Source organism: Phyllostomus hastatus, unplaced genomic scaffold (genome assembly GCF_019186645.2).
Source record: "Phyllostomus hastatus isolate PE091 unplaced genomic scaffold, TTU_PhHast_1.1 phas_scaffold_755, whole genome shotgun sequence".
NCBI classification, from domain to species: Eukaryota; Metazoa; Chordata; class Mammalia; order Chiroptera; family Phyllostomidae; genus Phyllostomus; species Phyllostomus hastatus.
In genome coordinates, this window is record NW_025334039.1 from 4,436,943 (window position 1) to 4,454,242 (window position 17,300).

Sequence of the window (17,300 nt, forward strand, 5' to 3'; positions counted from 1 at the left end):
TAACATTTTCTCTATTTTGTGTACATTTGAAATTTTACAAAATAAGAGTTAAAAAATCAGAGGTCAGTATTAGAAGAAACTAAAAGCATTCTTTTAAGAAAGACTAAGGTATAGGTGGAAATTATTTTTCCCTTTAAACCTTTAGTTTTTAACTTTTTAAATATGTGTCTACATTAATTTCCTAAAAATAAAGAAGTGCAAAATTAAAGTCAACACCTCCAAAAGTCAACATTGAACCATGGACACAAAATGTTTTAATGACATCTACCATAGACTTCAGTTTAAACAAAAACTTCTTAATGCATCTGATAAAATTATGTGTGCACATGTGTGCATATACATGTACATGTGTGCATACATGTATATATGTACATAAATACACACACATCTCCAAAAAGTATAATTTGCCTAAATCTTAAATGGAGTGTAAGCTTAAAAACAAAACAAAGAAAACTCCTAGAAAATAAATTTCCTAGAGAATGCCCAACCTTTTCCCTGGTAATGAGTAAGTATGTTTGATTTTATAATTCAAATGCTTAAGCTTTGAAAATATAAAATATCTAAATATTTTCATTATAGGTACTTCTCAAACCTACTTGGTCAGTGATTGAGCTTTCTGCTGTAGGAAAGTGTCTCTGTGTATTTTAATGGCTTGAAGACTTTTTTTGTCTAGAAGTTTGGCAGCTGCTGGTATTTTCTGGATCAAAAAATTATCAGGAAACCAAATGATATTAGCAGTTAGAGTGATGGCTGGTACCTGAAACAGTAACCATAAGAGGAAACAAATCATTAAATGAAGGCTAAACAATAAGTTGTTTAATAGTTCTACAATACATAATGGAAGACAATTTATTTCAAGAAAATTGATCATGAAAAAGTACTCATTTATATATTATGAGACAAATTATCTTACTGTGGCACAGTTAAGGCATTCCGGTGTCGGGGGGTACAGAGCATGACAGTAATTTCATCCTGCCCAAGTATTAACACGGCACATGTGCACACATGCACCCTCTCCCATGGGTTTTAAGGTCCATGAGAACAAATACATGCAAAAGAATCAAATGGAAATCCCCATGACCTTCACTTTCACTCTATATTAGCATTCAGAAAAAATAAAAAAATAAATACCCAAGATGGCTGGGTTCTCATGGTCACATATCACTTGATTCTTCATATAAACTAAAATTTGAGTTTTTTAAAATCCTTATCCAAGGACTTTTTTTTTAATTGCTTTTAGAGAGAAAGGAAGGGACAGCGAGGGAACCATCAATGCGTGAGAGAAACATCGACCGGCTGCCTCCCGCACTTGCCCGGACCTGCGATCACACACACCTGGACCAGGGATGAGACCAGCAAACCTAGATTATGTGCCTGACCAGGAACTGAACCCACAGCCCTTCGGTTATGGGATGATGCTCCTACCAACTCAGCTATGTTAGCCAGGGCTAAATTTACAATTTGTAAATCAAGTGCCACATCATGGAAACAGGAAAAATGTAAAAAAATTTTTTTAAATTTTTTTCTACTTCAATAATGAGAGTAAGTGGCAACAGGAGGAAGAGAAAGAAGAGAAAAAAGTAGTAATAGAAAGTTAATGTATAGGAAAAAAAATCTGGAAAACCACCACTAATACATATTTACATTATGTAGAATTATAAAGTATTTTCATGTACTATATTATTTATTTATAGAATGCTAGGAGCTTCTTTAATGACTATATTTTTGTAATTATTACAAAAATCATTTTTTGTAAGCAGAAATAGAATACATTTTAACATATTCACTTTTATCCAAAATCTTTGTCATCTACTCAAATTGAAAAAATAAAAATTGCAAGTTCTTACCTTCTTACAAATGTCCAATAAAGACTTATAAAACTTTTTATCAATAGTTCGAAAAATTTGAAAGTGTAGTACAAAGAGACCACAAATTCCAACATACTTGTCTCTCTGGTCAATTTCAGAAGGCTCTCCTTAAAAAATGGTAACATGAGAGAAAAACAGAACAAGTATATTTAAAATTCTACTTTCAAGGAAATGCAAACTTTATAAACAAAAGCCAAACAATGCACTATACATTACCAAGTCTGGCTTCTACATTTGCAAAAATTGAGCGAATACTATGTGCAAATTCTTCTGCAAAAGTGCTATTTTTTGACACAGATACACCTCCATTAAGAGAATCAAACTGCTGCTCTATACAAGCCTAGAAAGGAAACATTTAAAAAGAAATTTAACTCTGAATAACAATCTATTAAACAAATTTAAATATAGTGTGTGATGAACAGCTACATTAATCACTTCAATTTTACTAGCACTGAAGTTCAGGTTTTTACCTTGATCTATCTAAATCCTTTTGAGTAGAAAATTTACATATACTTATATATTTGAGTATCAGTTATATGAAATAAAACTAAATCAAAAATTTGTAATTTAATATGAAGAGATATACTCAGTGATGTATAAAAGACCTATCTGATGAAGCACTAGAAAACATGTTTTATTATTTACTTTGTACTTTTAAAGGTAGAATTTATTTTTTCTGTTTACAATTACTTTCCTAGCACTTTATTACAGTATGTGTAGAAATGTCTCCTGGAAAAACAATGACAAAAAAAATTACCTTCTAAATCTAATGGATTCAAGTTAAATTGTTTTAAACAAGAGTTTGGATGAATCTGCTAAAATTGTGGTCATGTAAAATATAAATTAAAGGTAACCCTGAAGCAGGTATTACATAGAATATAACACAACTTCTGGTAGATACTACCCATGCACCGCTGTTCAACGGAATTTTCCGTGATGACGGAAATGGTCTCCATCTGCGTTATGTGATGTGATGGCTGGCCACAAACAATATCTGGCTATTTGTTCTCCAAGCCTTACTGAGATATTATTGACAAAAAAACGTGTAAGTTTAAGGTGTACAGTGTGATGACTAAATTACATGTGGCTATTAAGCACCTGAAATGTTGTCAGTGTGGCAGAGGAAGTAAACTTTTTATTTTAATTAACTGAGATTTAAATAGCCACGTGTGGTTAGAAGCTACCTGGACCGTGAGGATCCAAATCATATTCTCTGAGCCTTGGGAGAATTAAACAGACTCTGCAAAGGGAGTTTCACAAACCCCAATCTAGAGGTTAACAACAGACACAGTAACACAACTACTTAGATCTTATTCCTTAAAGAGCTTTGCTTTTTTATACACTTAAAAAAAAATCCTCACCCCCAAATACAACTAGTACACTAATTCTGTTTGCTGTTAGATACTGAAATAATTATATATTAGTAGACTAAACAATGTTTTAAGACAAAGCACTTTTAAAGAAAAACATATTCAACAGTATGCTAGTATGCTATAAAAGTATCCTACTATAATTCTGAACATAAGCCCATTAATTATACAATGATACAGCTCTCGTACCTGAAATATCATTCCATCAAGTAACTGCCCTTCTAGCTTCAGCAAGAACTTTTCAAATGGCTTTAATTTTTCTTCCTGAATTCCAAATTTTGAAGGATTGTGATGGACAGATTTCAGTAACCTTGTAGAAAATTATAAGACCATAAATTTTTTAATTAAAAATTTTCCCAGAAATCAAAATTTCATATTTATATTTCTTGTTTGGCTCTACGCACTGAAAAATCTGAACCAAAAAAAAAACCCCAATACATTTAATTTTTTCATCATTCCTTTTTATATCATCTTAAATTCAGATACTTGTTCTCTAGATACCAGACATTTAGTAAAATTCTATACTGAATAAAATAAAATGTGTTGACTTAAAAAAAAGTCTTGGACTATACAATGAAATAAAATTAAACTCAGGAAAAACAACTGTCCTTTGAGTAGAAACCAAGGAAAAAATAAATCAATCTGAGTCCTGAGGTGGTCCAGAGTTAGGATGCTTTGTACAAGTGTACCATACTCTCAAATGAACCCACCTGAAATTAAAGAATGGTTATATCTATATAAAAACATCTGACATGAGATTTTCTAAATACATATTTCCAAGTCTTATAAAGGACTTACACTATTTATATTTGTTTACTTTTTACCAAAACAAAGAGAATATTTTAACTGGCTCACCTTTTATACATAGTCCAGTGGTCTTTTAATGTGATATGATTATCAATAATTTCATCCAGGGTAAGCAAAACTGTTAGCAGCTCTCCCAAGTGCTCATACATAGTCTGTCAAAAAACCTTTAATGATTACCATTTAATCACTAGTTAGAAGTTACGCTTCATGTAAATTTTTAAAGTTAAACACATTTTAGCTAATTACTGAATTAATTAAAGCAGTGGGTAAATCAGTTTACTAAGCTACAGATGAAACTACTAATCCTCAGATGGAATAATTAGCTTTAAATAGAGAAACACTGTGGTGAGTATTTCATCATTAACTGTGATGTTGCAGGTTTGTTTCACTCTCCAAAGAGAGCACTCAGAGAACCTGCACTGGGCCCCTACTGCGAAAAACTAAGAGTTACACTACTGGTGGGTCAGTAATGTCACACCAGCTTCACAAATGAAAGAGAACAAATTCAAAAAACAATCCTTTAAAACTCCTGCTATAATTGTTGCACTCCCCAGTCATACAAACTCCCAAGTAAAATCAAGTAACAATTAGTTTTATAGAGCAAGTTAAATTACTTTTACCTGAAAATGAACTCCAGTTGTCTCTATAACTTTGGGTGCACCTCTATAATAAAAAAAATACACAAGTTAAAAAATATATATCCTTTTTTGTCATAGTTCACTTTTATTTTAAGGAGAACACATAGCAGCAGGAGCTCTTGGGATTTTAATATGCATTTATCTTTATTTCAGCTTTAGTCTATAAAATTTAAGAGATCCAAGTAACTACTACCATGTTGCACTTTCCCAAGAAGGGAACTAACTTACACATAGAGAGTCTGGAGTATCCTTGCCTCTATCCAACTCCGTGGATAGGGATATGACAATATGTGGGATCTAGCTTGGGAGGGAGGGAGGAAGGGAGGGAGGGCGAGAAATAACAAAACTGATATTCATTTCTTTCTAAACGATTAGGATTTCCCAATTCCCAACGAGAATCTTTGTTATCCTACCCAAACTATTTCTGAGTTGTCATCCCTACTGAAAAACAGTGCATACAACTAGGATTACACCAAAATCAAAAGCCCCCAAAACAATTTAATTTTACCTCCTAGAGATTCAATTTACTCAACAGCAAATAATTTAAAATAGTACTTATATATCAAAGCACATATATTCCACAAGACAGAGTATTTTAAAATTAAACGCACAGTCCAATAAATTTCATCTCCCTGGGGCAGGGTGTGGCGGTAGGGTCCACACACTAAGGACTGAAGGGCACACCAGGCACTGCCGTGGCTGGGGGAGCTGTGCTCTTTCCCTTGTGCCATAGGAGGGTTTCAGTCAAAGGACAGAACATAAATACCTGACTGAGGGGTAAACATGAGAATGAGAGACAGTTAACACTGTCTTCCAGTTTATGAAAGAGTTAGGATGTAGCATGGTATGTCAGAACAGAAATGAATGGATTGGTGAAGACAGTACCTAAACAGCTATGGAATCCTGGCAAAGTAATTCCTCTGGGCCTCAGTCATCTCTTCTCCTAATTGAGAATCCCTAGTCACATACCTCAGCAAAGTTATTGTCAAGTGTCATTAAATGCGGCCACGCACTGCTTAACCACAGGGATATGGTCTGAGAAATGCGTTGTTAGAGGACGTCATCCTTGTGCAAACATCACACAGTGCACTTACACAAACCTAGATGGTACAGCCTACAATACACCTGGGCTGTAAGTTATAGCCTATTTCTCGATAAAGGAGGAAAAATAAATTTCCCTCTACCCCCTGGCTCATGGCTGAGACATCCCTACAGTAAGAGAGATTTGATTTTAGTACAGGGTGACGGACACTCACTCTTAAAATTGAAGATTTCCCTTACAAATGTAAATGTCTTTTTACAAAGAATAACTTCTGCTTGGTTTTCAGAGCCTCTCCCTTGTCTGCTATTTTTAAAATAATCTTTAGGCCTAACAGACGTATTTTAGTGTAACAAATTCTGTTCCTCTACAGCTCCCAGGCTACAAACCTAGGATGTTACTATCCTGAATACTGCAAGCAACCATAACACAATGGTAAGTATTTGTGTAATGCATTGTGCTATGACATAACTACAGCTATGTCACTAGGTGATAGGAATTTTTCAGCTCCATTATAATCTTATGGGACCACGATTGTACATGTGGTCCATAAGTAACTGAAATGTCATTATTCAACACAGACTATAGTAAGAGGGGGAAATTGTAAGTAAAGACTATCAATCATGCAAAATAATTATTTTGTGATAGTAAGAATGGTAAGAAATCTATGAAAATTTGATTGTTCTTGAATGCGGGGCAGTGGTCCCCAAACCTGAAAGATTAGAATTATTCACAAAATTTTTTATGTCAGTTCCCTAACCCCACTCCTAAAGATTCTGCAGTTTATCAGAAATCTCATGTAATTCTAATGAGCCTGGGAACCTTCAATGTAATGGAGGGAGGAAAGGAGTAAGAAGAGGGAACATGGTATATTAGGATTTTTCTACAGAATCGTATTTCTTTATGATTACTCTGTCCACATTCTCATTCAGACAGATAATGGGTTTATTCACCATGGCAGAAACTGTGATTCATTAACCTATCACTTCTTCATTAAACACATCAAATAGAGTTTGATATAATATCATGGGTGTTTAAAGAATGCTGAATAAGGGAATGAAAGAATGAATAAGTGAACAAACAAAAAACCATTTCAGGTAATTAGCTAGTTTTTGAAAAACATTTCCTGTATTTCTATTATAAACGCAAAAATATTTCTAAAATCCATTACTTGTTACTGATATAGAGGGCAGCCAACTGATGGACTACATTCATCACCACTTCATAGCACCTCGTAACAAAACAAGACAGTTCCTGAAATGACAAGTTGGGTATATGTTACAAAGTTGCTTTTTAAATGTCACCATTTCTGACTGAATTTTAGGGCAACAAGTTTAAACAAAAACAAAACAGTTTTCCAGTAACTCCTGTTAACTTGCAGCCAACTTCGAGCAACCCTCGAGCAACCAATTCTTAACTCATCTGCAGCATCCCAAGGTCGCTTCTGCCACTCTGCCCCCGCATCTCATTCATTCTTCTGGTTTAAGTCTCGTGTTCTACTCGTGTAACTCCTGAGTGACAGCCTGTCTCATTTCTTTTCTGAATATCCACTGCCTAGCACAGCAGCGAACCCTCAACTGCTTCTCAATAAATTTCTGCCCTATCAGATGAATAAACGAATGAACATCTGAATGAATGAGGAAGCACAAAAGTTGCCAGTTTTAGAAAGTATGACGATGAGGGGAAGGGCTCTCCAGAAATCACTCTCACATAACTTCACATGTTTACCTTCAACCTTATTTATAAACAGAACTGGCACAAGGCAAGTGAAAAATTATCTTAGGAATATGTTTGAGACTAAATAACTGACTTGCATATACCAAGTCCCACACCTCCTAAAATTTTTTTAGAAGCTCTCAACTTTTAAACCTATAGAAACAGTTTATATCCTAACATACTTAAAACCCAATTAAACCTGTGCTGTTCTAAATTTTACTCTACAGAGGCAGGAATTTCTGCTGGTTTTGTGTACTGCTGTATCCCCAGCACCAAGAATGATTTGTAACATGTCTACGCTCATAAAACATTTGTTGAATGTTTAAAAATTAAATGTTATGCAGCTCTCAGTGAAATCCAAAAACAATGTAACATTTTTAAAATGAAAATAATGGATTTCAATTTTACTTAAATAGCTCCAGTTTTAGATTTCTTATTAAATTTCTACACGTTTAATAAAAGCAGAGAAAAGAACAGAAAAATGGAGGACAAGCAGCACAAAGGAGGCAGAAACACCTCCCAATATATAATAGACTATCTAAGACAGAAATAGAATTAGCCAATTAAAATCAAAACCAGATATGTGCCGTTTTAAAGAAACAAAGCATAGTGACAATGGAAGCTTGAAAGAATGAAGAGAGGTAAATCAAGAAAATGATAACTCAAACAGAGCTGGGGCAGTGATACTAATATCAGACAAAACAAACTGTTAGCAATACTATAGCTAACTACTATATATAGTATATATTGACATAATTATATATTATATACATATTATCATAGCCTAAGAGGGTCACCATATAATGATAAAAGATTCAATTTATTAAAATTACCAACCGTTCTAAACCTACATGCACCAAATAAAATATCTTCAAAATAAAAAATGTGAAATTTAATAAAACTAGGGGGAGAAACTGACACAATGCTGGGACCCTACAAATCATGTTTCTTAAGACTCCTCCGGGCAGGCTTCCTGCTAGGTTCTGCCAACGGGTGGCACTCAAAGGAGACTAGAGGGCAGGAGAAGCATCCTATTTCTTCCTGTTTTTTATCAACATAATCCAGGCAGGAGTGGTTCCCACCGGCAATGGCAGACTGCTCCAGCCCCAGCTCCTTCCACTGCTCTGGAGCCAGCCCTGCACTGCCCGCCCTCTCAGAGGTACCAGCGCAGCCAGGCAGCACTGGTCCCTTCGATGTGTAAGTGCTAATTCCAGGCGCCTGCTCCTCCAAGCTCCCAGATCCTGGCACCCCAACCTCTTCCCCTTTTCCCTCTAGGTGTAGAGGTGATATCTGCTTCCTCTGGATCACCTCATTGTTCTCTTTTCACTCAGCACTCCAACTTTTACGTAACCAACCACCTATATTAAAACCTCCTCTTTTGAAGTATCTTGTGTGAACTGTTTTCTACACTGGACTCTGACTGACCCATACCATAATAGAGGGTAACTTAAACAAAATTGCTCTCAAATTAGGTCAAGGAGACCAATAAAAAGTACTAATTAACAATATAAAAGATCTGAACAATAGCTGAGCATGCTTGATTCAATGAAATAATCACATCTTGCACCCAACAATCAGAAGGCAGGTAGAATTATGAGTATTTTTACCTCATCTCCAATTTTTGCTTTTGTCATATTGTACAAGCATTGCTTTTATAATGGATAGGTGAGAAAGAAAAGTTATTTCACTGTTTTGAAAAAAATTAAACCATAAGACCTAGAATAACTAAAACTTGGCAGTGAGCCCCGACCAGTGTGACTCAGCTGGCTGGGCATCATCCCACAAAGTGCAAGGTCACCGGTTTGATTCCTGGTCATAGCACATGCCTGGGTTGCGGGCCTGGTCCCCGGTCAAAGCATGTGGTAGAGGCAACCAATCGATGTTTCTCTCCCTCTCTTTCTTCTTCCCTTCCCCTCTCTAAGAATAAATAAACAAAATCTTTTAAAAATAAAAAAATAGAACTTTGTAGTGATGAAAAGCGTATCTAAATTGAAACATTTGGTTAGAAGCATCAAGCACATGTGCTTTCAACACCTCATCATTGCTCCTGTTACAGCTTAATCACCCTATTAACAACTTTCCCTGGCATAAATTATCTTTTCCTACGTAGTATGAAGTTTAAATTACTTTAAAAAATACAGTGATAAGTTGTCCATAAAGGAAATTATACGAAGAAACTTATTTTGATCTTTACTTCCCTAAAAATGCTATGAAAATCGTTTAGGAATCACGATCTCCTTTAATTCTAATCCAATGCCAACTAAGTGCCTTACCCTCACAGTACAAATTTTTAGCATTTGAAGGTTTCAGAAATCTTTTTTTAATTATGTGTAATTCACTAAAAGTTTTCAAAGAAAAACCTCAATAAAAAAGTAAAAATCAATTACCTGTAAGAATGAAATAAATCTCCCCATTTGAATTTGGCAATCACCTTCCACCATGCTAGAGTCTGTGGCTTTAAAAGGCAAAATGAATTTTATTTCAATTTTTATATAAACTACATCAATACCAAAAAATAAAAATGATTTTTATTCATTAGTACATCTTCTAATCTGCATAGTATTAACAGAATTTTTACACTGAAATAAAAAAGAAAATCTTTAATTACCCAATTGAAAGTAACCATCTGTTTTCCTATTTAACAAATTCAAGGGAAATTCTCATCTAGCTACAATGCTTTATAATTTATAAAAATATCAAAAATAGACTTTAAAGAATTTGCTGCTGCTTCATCACTCAGGGTTTTGTTTTTTTTTTTTCACCTGTTTACCAAACAAACCAACCAACAAAAAATCTGAATGCTTTTCTCACACTAATACGTATGGTAATCCCAGAATTGTCTGTTAACTTTCTGTTCATCTTTCAATCTCAAAAAGGCATCACAACATTACAATACGAAATTTTAAAGCTTACCTCCTTCTCCATAAAACAAGAGACCGTTATAAAATTTAGTTTCAGCCTGTTTTAAAAAAATTAAAATAACTTTACAAGGTGCTCTTTTGCTGTTAAGTCCCTAGGCTCTCTTAGTCATCCATATTCAGTAATAAGCAGAGGACATCACTTACAAAGAAGTTCACTTAAATTCAGAAGCTGCTTATAATTCAGATAAATTTATCTTTAGAGTACCAAAGGTTTTACTGACAGTCACTGTTACTTCTCTAATCTTTCCTCTGTCTCTCTGAGCGCTCTACTGTACACTCTCCCATCAGTTCATGGGAGACAGAAAGTAAACACACAGTACCAAAAACAGAGAGAAAAAATGAGCTACCAACTTCTTTCAGAGTTTTGATTGCTCATGGGCAAGGAACACAAAATATATCAAAAATCCAAAGTTTTTTTAAAATATCAGTTATATCCTGGCTGGCGTAGCTCAGTGGATTGAGCGCAGGCTGGGAACCAAAGTGTCACAGGTCCGATTCCCAGCCAGGGTACATGCCTGGGTAGCAGGCCATGACCCCCAGCAACCGCACATTGATGTTTCTCTTTCTCTCTCTCTCTCTCTCTCTCTCTCTCTCTCTCTCTCTCTCTCCCTCCCTCCCTTCCCTCTCTAATAATAAATAAATAAAGTCCAAAAAAAAATCAGTTATATCTAGAAAGCAAGTATATACGGCAGGTATCACAGACTTTGAATACATGCAGACCTCACCTCAAACTGTTATGCCAGTAAACTGTTAGGCAAGTGACAGCCTCTTTAAACCCCACTTTCCTCATCTATTCCTTACCTAACTCCCTGGGTTGTTGTAAGTATCAACAGGGTTAGCACGGTGTTTGGTACATGGTATTCTGTCATTACTACTGCTATTTAAATAATTCATTTAACATTCAATAAATATTCATGCACAATGTACACGTATAAGCATAGTTCCTTTTAAATGTTTTTAACATCTTAAGAATACAAATAATTACCTCATATTTTAATTTCTTGATTTCACAACAAAGTGCAGCATAAACTGTGATGACTTTGTTTAAGACCTAGTTTCATAAGTAAAAATATAAAAGAAAAATAAATTGTAGTAGGCAATTAAAGCATTTTAAAAATAGATTTTTAGGTTTATGAATCTGTACCTTGTTTTCGGTCTTTATGAGTTCCAAAAGGGAAGACTGTTCGTAAGGCAAAAGCTATATAAACAAGAAAAAGAATATTTTCTTTTAATTTGAAAAGAACCACTGAAATCTTAAACACACAAATGGAGACTTGTTCTATTCTACTTGAACTTGTGTTAGACCCGATACCCAGCACTAGCACCACACCAGATAGGGGGTGACGACTAACGGGTATGGGATTTCTTTTTGGGTTGGTAAAAAGGTTCTACAACTGGCTCTGGTGCTGGTTGCACAATTCTGTGAATGCACTACAAACCAAAGAATTGAATGACGTGTGAACTGTATCTCAAAAAAGCCTGTTATTTTAAGTCAGTATGTGACTTAGGACAGTATCTAGTACATAACAGATGCTCAATGAATGTTATTAAGTGGTAACAGGCTATAGTTTTAAAGATAAAACAAGACAGAACTACTTCGAAATGGAATAGAGCAGGAGTGACCTATTTTATACATTATGAAATTACTCCTGCCCTGGCTGGTGTGGCTCAGTTGGGTGTCATCCCGCAAACCGAAAGGTCTTGGGTTTGATTCCCGGTCAGAGCACACACCTGGGTTGTGGGTTTGGTCCCCCACTGGGGCGTGTGCGGGAGGCAACCAATCCAAGATTCTCTCTCACATCGATGATTCTATCCCTCTCTTTCTCCCTCCCTTCCCCTCTCTAGAATAAAAAAAAATATGTATTTAATTACTACCACATTAGGATTCCCTAAATATCATAAAGGAGCTTTTAAAAATGACAAAAATATCCTGTATCTTGATTGGGATATGAGTTACATGGGTATATGTGTTTGGCAAAACTCACTGAAAAGTATATTTTAAATCTATGTATGTAAAATAACCTCATCTGAATATTCTATTCCAACCCTCGTCATTTTCTTGACGGGGAAAAAAAACAAGCTGGCTCAGAGTTGGAATCTGTCATTCTTGACACTCAAAAGGCTTTGAGTTTGTGTCATTCTTTAAAAACACAAAAATACCTGTATGGCTTAGAGAATAGGAAATTAATAATTTTTCTCCATGTTTCTTTTAGTTCTCTAGATACCAAATAATATATGTTTCATTTTCAGTAATTATGTTTTCAAGATATAGTATGTCCTAAAAATGTATGCATAAATAAAAAATATCAAACCTTTAATGCTATAGGATCAAGATTGAAATCCCAAACATCTCCAATGGAATCATCCAGAGCATCCTCAATTCTTCTCAACTGAGACGTATACTCCTCAAGAAATTTCCCATAATTCTTAAGCTGAACTTCAGCATGAATTTCTAAATGTAAATGTTAAAACGATATGTGAGAAGTATAAAAATTACAGGACATTTATTTCAAATAATCTCAAAAGTCACAGCAAAACAGATACTAAGCATTGTTAAATGTATTATTCTGGAATATCTTAACTTCTTGGAAATGAAGTTTCAAAGTTTAATAATAATTCAGCTTTCAAAATTTTCCAGACAGATAAAACAATTTTAAAAACAGATGCTGCCATATACAGAGATATATATCATCTTAAAACTAACTTTAAAGTATCATGAAAAAGTCACTATCCCATTGACCCTATTATCTAGGGCTTCTAAACTTAAAATAATTCCTTAGACAACTCAATGTTCTGATTCTGTATTTTAGTCATAAACAAGTTATGAAAAAAAATCATGACCTGAATCAAGTGCAAATATTGGTGTTGTCATACAAGCAAAATTTAAAAGCATCATTCTTAATTCTAAGCACAGTAAACTGTTTAAAAATACACCAATATAGTTTTTGATATGCATTTAGACCTGTTTCACCATAATGAATATTATTCATGTAATGCTCCACATTTATCAAGATATTTTGTTTTATTCTACTAGCATAACAGAGTTGGAAAAGCCAGTAAAGAACACTAAGTTCAGAATACTAGGTTTGTATTTACAGAATTTACACACCAACAGATTCTAAAGAGTCACTGGAATAAACTGAACAGTAAAGGTATATACAGCAATACTAATAAAAGTAAATATTCTACCCTACGCATAAGAATTCATTACTTATTACAAAGGCAGCAAATTTGCCCTGGCCGGGTAGCTGCCTCAGTTGGTTAGAGCACCACCCCAATACACCAAGGTTGCAGGTGTATTCAATCCCTGCCAGGGCACACAGAAGGATCAACCAATGAATGTATAAATAAACAAAACAACAAAAATCTCCTCATCCCTCAAATAAATAAATAAAAATGTTTTTAAAAGGCAGCAAATTCAACTCCAACTCAGTTTTTTATTAATGTGAATAACCTTATTCAAGTTCTATCTTTTTATTAATAAAGGTAAAATTTTTCTCTCCTCAAATTAGCAATGCAAAGTGAACTCTAAGTATCTTCTGAGTCATAAAGACCTAGCTCCCCATTCTCTTATTTTGCAACTAATGCACTGAATCAGGTGGATCAATTTAGTTCATTAATGTTTCTATCTCATTACAGCATTAACCCAGGCAATTTTGAAAAACAGTCAGTCTAGATATAATCCACAGTCCAAAAATTAATGAAAATCACCACAGAGATGAGGAATCTTTTCCCCACAGCTTAAATTAAAAACTGCCTAAGATTCTCAAAATCCCAAGTACATGTCTCATTCTCAGTTACCTGGAAAATTACCACAGCTGTATTTAACCAGAGAATGAGTTCTTAATGACAAAACTACAAAAACATGCCAATAAATCATTCACTTAGTCTGTTTGGGAATTCACAAAGTAGCAGGCAAAAGAAAACCTGTAACATCATCAAAGTTCCTTGTTGGTAATATAAAGAATAGCTGTATTACCAGTAAAAGTCAGAAAGATTTGAAATAAGAATTACATGGTAATTCTTCAAGCGTGAAATTCCAAAAACTACTTACATGGTTCCCTCCTCCAACAGAGTGCCTCATTGTATCTTTGTATCCCTAACACCTAGCCCAGTGCCTGGTGCACAGAAAATGTCTGAGTAAATCTGATCGTTCTACTCTAAGGTGAACGGTTTCCGAACCCAGTAACATATTTTTACGCTAACTTTTTGAAGATGAACGTAAAGATTCCACCTTAGACGTTACAGTTCATTACTTAAAGGAAGTGGGGGGAGGTAGAAGAGGTTGCAGGGGCATAAATGGGGATGGGAGGAGACGGGACCTGGGGTGGTGAACACAGCATAATATATATATACACAAATGATGTTACAAAATTGTACACCTGAAACCTATGTAATTTTGGTAACCAGTGTCACTCCAATAAATTCAGAAGAAAAAAAGAAAAAGAATTCATTACTTATTCCAAAGGGGGAAATAGAGAAACTTCGTAACAGTAAAAGCAGAATCCTCTCTCCCCAAAATTAAAAGATTTTATTACCACCAAGATTGCTCTCTTTAATGCTGCATGAAAGCTAGTGTCTTGTGGAATGTTTCGTGGAAAACTGCAAACCATCCTGAGTCAAACTCAGGCTTCTTCTTTGAGAGACTAATACATTTAATTCAATTTAAGTACACATGAATCTTTCATTAAAATTAAGCAAAATTTACAGGTAATTTTTTCAAATTACATTCACCTTTCGGAAAAACTGCATTAAAAAACAAATTCACAAGCAGTATGTCCCAATACCTCTTATATCATTTACAATATCAGATTTATAACGGCAGATTAATATCACCAAAGAAACACATTACCAACTTGTAGTAATCTCAAGTAGAGTTTCACCAAAATAATTAATTTGGCTTCTAAATTTTGCTGCGTGGGATTGAATTTATTAATTAGATTTTCTGAAGCAAACTTTGAAGCAGATTTGCTGTAATTTTTGAAACCTTTCTAGTTGCAATGGAAACAGCAGGACATCACTTTTATTTAATGTAAATAAAAAGCACAGTAGGAGATAAATTAGCATTCACGTGTGTATTTTTTACCACGGAAAGAGTTGTTCTTGGCTCTAGTCTATGGTTATAAGCGTATAAAAGAAAAAAAACACTCGAACTTCCAAAAAAGTTGGTTTGGGGAGGAAAACGAGAAAAACAGGAAACCGAAACAGGAAGCCGGACCTCAGCCTCTTCTCAAAGTGAACGCTCGGAGGATCAGGCGAAAGCCCCGGAGACTCGGGGCCAGCCCCCGCTCCCGGGGCTGCAGGGCCTCCCCGGACCCGCCCCGCCCGTGTCCCCGGACTGCAGAAGGTGGACGCCGCTCCCCCGCGGCCACGCGGACTCCCCGGGACAGTCACCGCCCCCAAACCCAAGCCCCGACCCGCCTCTCCTGGGAGCCCTAACCCTGAACGTGACGCTAGACAGCGCTTCCCTCTCACATCCCAAAGGGCAGAAACTGCCCCTAATCAGAGGGCTGCGCAGCAACCGCGACGCAGAGCCCCGCCGCAGGAGCGCCGCCGGGGCTGAGGCTCACGCGGGAGCGTCCCCCCGCAGCCCTTGTCCTGCAGCTCTCTTACTCTGCGAGCCGTCGTCAACGCGGTCGAACTCCCAGTCCGGGGACAGTGTCTCCACCGCCATCACCTCGGTACCTCCCGCAGTCACAGCACCAACCAGCCTGGGTGACTGACAACCGCGGCCTCACCCCGGCGGCTGTCACAGCACGTGACTTCCTGTCTTAGTCCCGCCCTCTCGGGCGTGGATCAGCCGGGTTTAAAGGCCCTGCGGGCGGGGCCGTGGGGGCCGCTGGGAAAGCGAGTCCTCTGCGGTGGCTGGGGGCGGCTTCCTTGGCAGCTGCGGTCCTCCGGGTGTTGTCCTGTTTTCACGTGGGCATTTCTCAACTCATGCCACACCTATACCTTCAATTTTGCCTTGCAGTCTCCAGGCCATGTTTAATACCTGTGGAGTTGCTCTCAGAAAGGCAAAGTTGATGGGGTCGGGGCTTCACAGGAAGGCGTGGTCCTGGAGCAAGTCGCTCTCCCTGCGCTTCTTCCAAGAGGCCGGTATTTCCAACCCTTCCCTGTCGCCACCATCAGGGAGCTTGCAGCTGTCCTCCTGCACGTCCTGTGCGATTACTCTTGAGAAGAAAGTGCTGTGCAAGAGGAAGAGTTGCGGAATTCTACTACTTTGCCTACATTGCATTTGCCGCTCTCCACTCCCTCCTCTCGAAAAGATTGGGGGGAGGGGGGAGGGAAAATGCTTGTACCTGCTACCTGGCTTTTCCGTGGAGAAGAATCTGTTACCCAGTAACTCTACTAGCTATGTAGCAGTGTTCATTACTCCCTGGTTTTTAGTAGATAGTAATGGGGAAAGATCGAAATCGTCTGTCAATAGGGAATAATTACAGAAGTTGAATGATCCATCCTATGAAATACTAGATAGCTGTTTAAAAAAATAGATTTATAGAGGCGTGAAAAATTAACGTTAATTTTTAACTATAATGTAAAATTAATGTTAATTAGAGGCGTGTTAGTTTCTACACCCAGTGTTTATTCAGGGCCTTCTCCGGTTGCTAAAACCTTTCAAAGACTTCGGTTGTCTGGTAAAGGAAATTACTAAGATACAGGCATACCTCGGTATTCGTCAGCTTCAGAACTCTTCAAACCCTGTTTTCATTTTCAAACCCTGTGGCATTTTGGTGTGAAAAAATGTTTTGAAAAGGCACTCAGTGCCTGCTCGGTACTCATGGGTTTCAGCACTCATCACGAGGTCTGGAACGAATTAACCATGAGTACTAAGGTACCACTGTATTTTAACTGAGGAATGTATAAAGTACAGTTAGCAGATCTACAACTTGCTTTTGTAAATAAAGGTTTATTGGAACACAGTCATGCCCATTTATTTGCAT

At 36.5% G+C, this 17,300-nt stretch overlaps 1 protein-coding gene across 2 annotated transcripts in view; it reads right to left on the reverse strand.

Moving 5' to 3' along the window:
* WASHC4 (WASH complex subunit 4) overlaps positions 1-16,107 on the reverse strand; it is a 54,451-nt gene extending 38,344 nt beyond the window's left edge. Inside the window, exons 1-13 of one of the 2 annotated variants that reach the window (XM_045826513.1) lie at positions 15,973-16,107; positions 12,672-12,811; positions 11,504-11,557; positions 11,345-11,410; positions 10,352-10,397; positions 9,826-9,893; positions 6,894-6,976; positions 4,666-4,708; positions 4,094-4,197; positions 3,428-3,548; positions 2,085-2,208; positions 1,848-1,975; positions 597-757 (exon numbers count right to left, since the gene is read on the reverse strand). In XM_045826513.1, coding sequence (XP_045682469.1) covers positions 597-757; positions 1,848-1,975; positions 2,085-2,208; positions 3,428-3,548; positions 4,094-4,197; positions 4,666-4,708; positions 6,894-6,976; positions 9,826-9,893; positions 10,352-10,397; positions 11,345-11,410; positions 11,504-11,557; positions 12,672-12,811; positions 15,973-16,033 — 1,199 coding nt within the window. In that variant the 5' untranslated portion in view covers positions 16,034-16,107. Of the gene's footprint in view, positions 1-596; positions 758-1,847; positions 1,976-2,084; positions 2,209-3,427; positions 3,549-4,093; positions 4,210-4,665; positions 4,709-6,893; positions 6,977-9,825; positions 9,894-10,351; positions 10,398-11,344; positions 11,411-11,503; positions 11,558-12,671; positions 12,812-15,972 lie in introns of those variants that run through there. The other variant, XM_045826514.1, reaches the window with a different exon arrangement.
* Between the last annotated feature and the right edge of the window lie 1,193 nt (positions 16,108-17,300).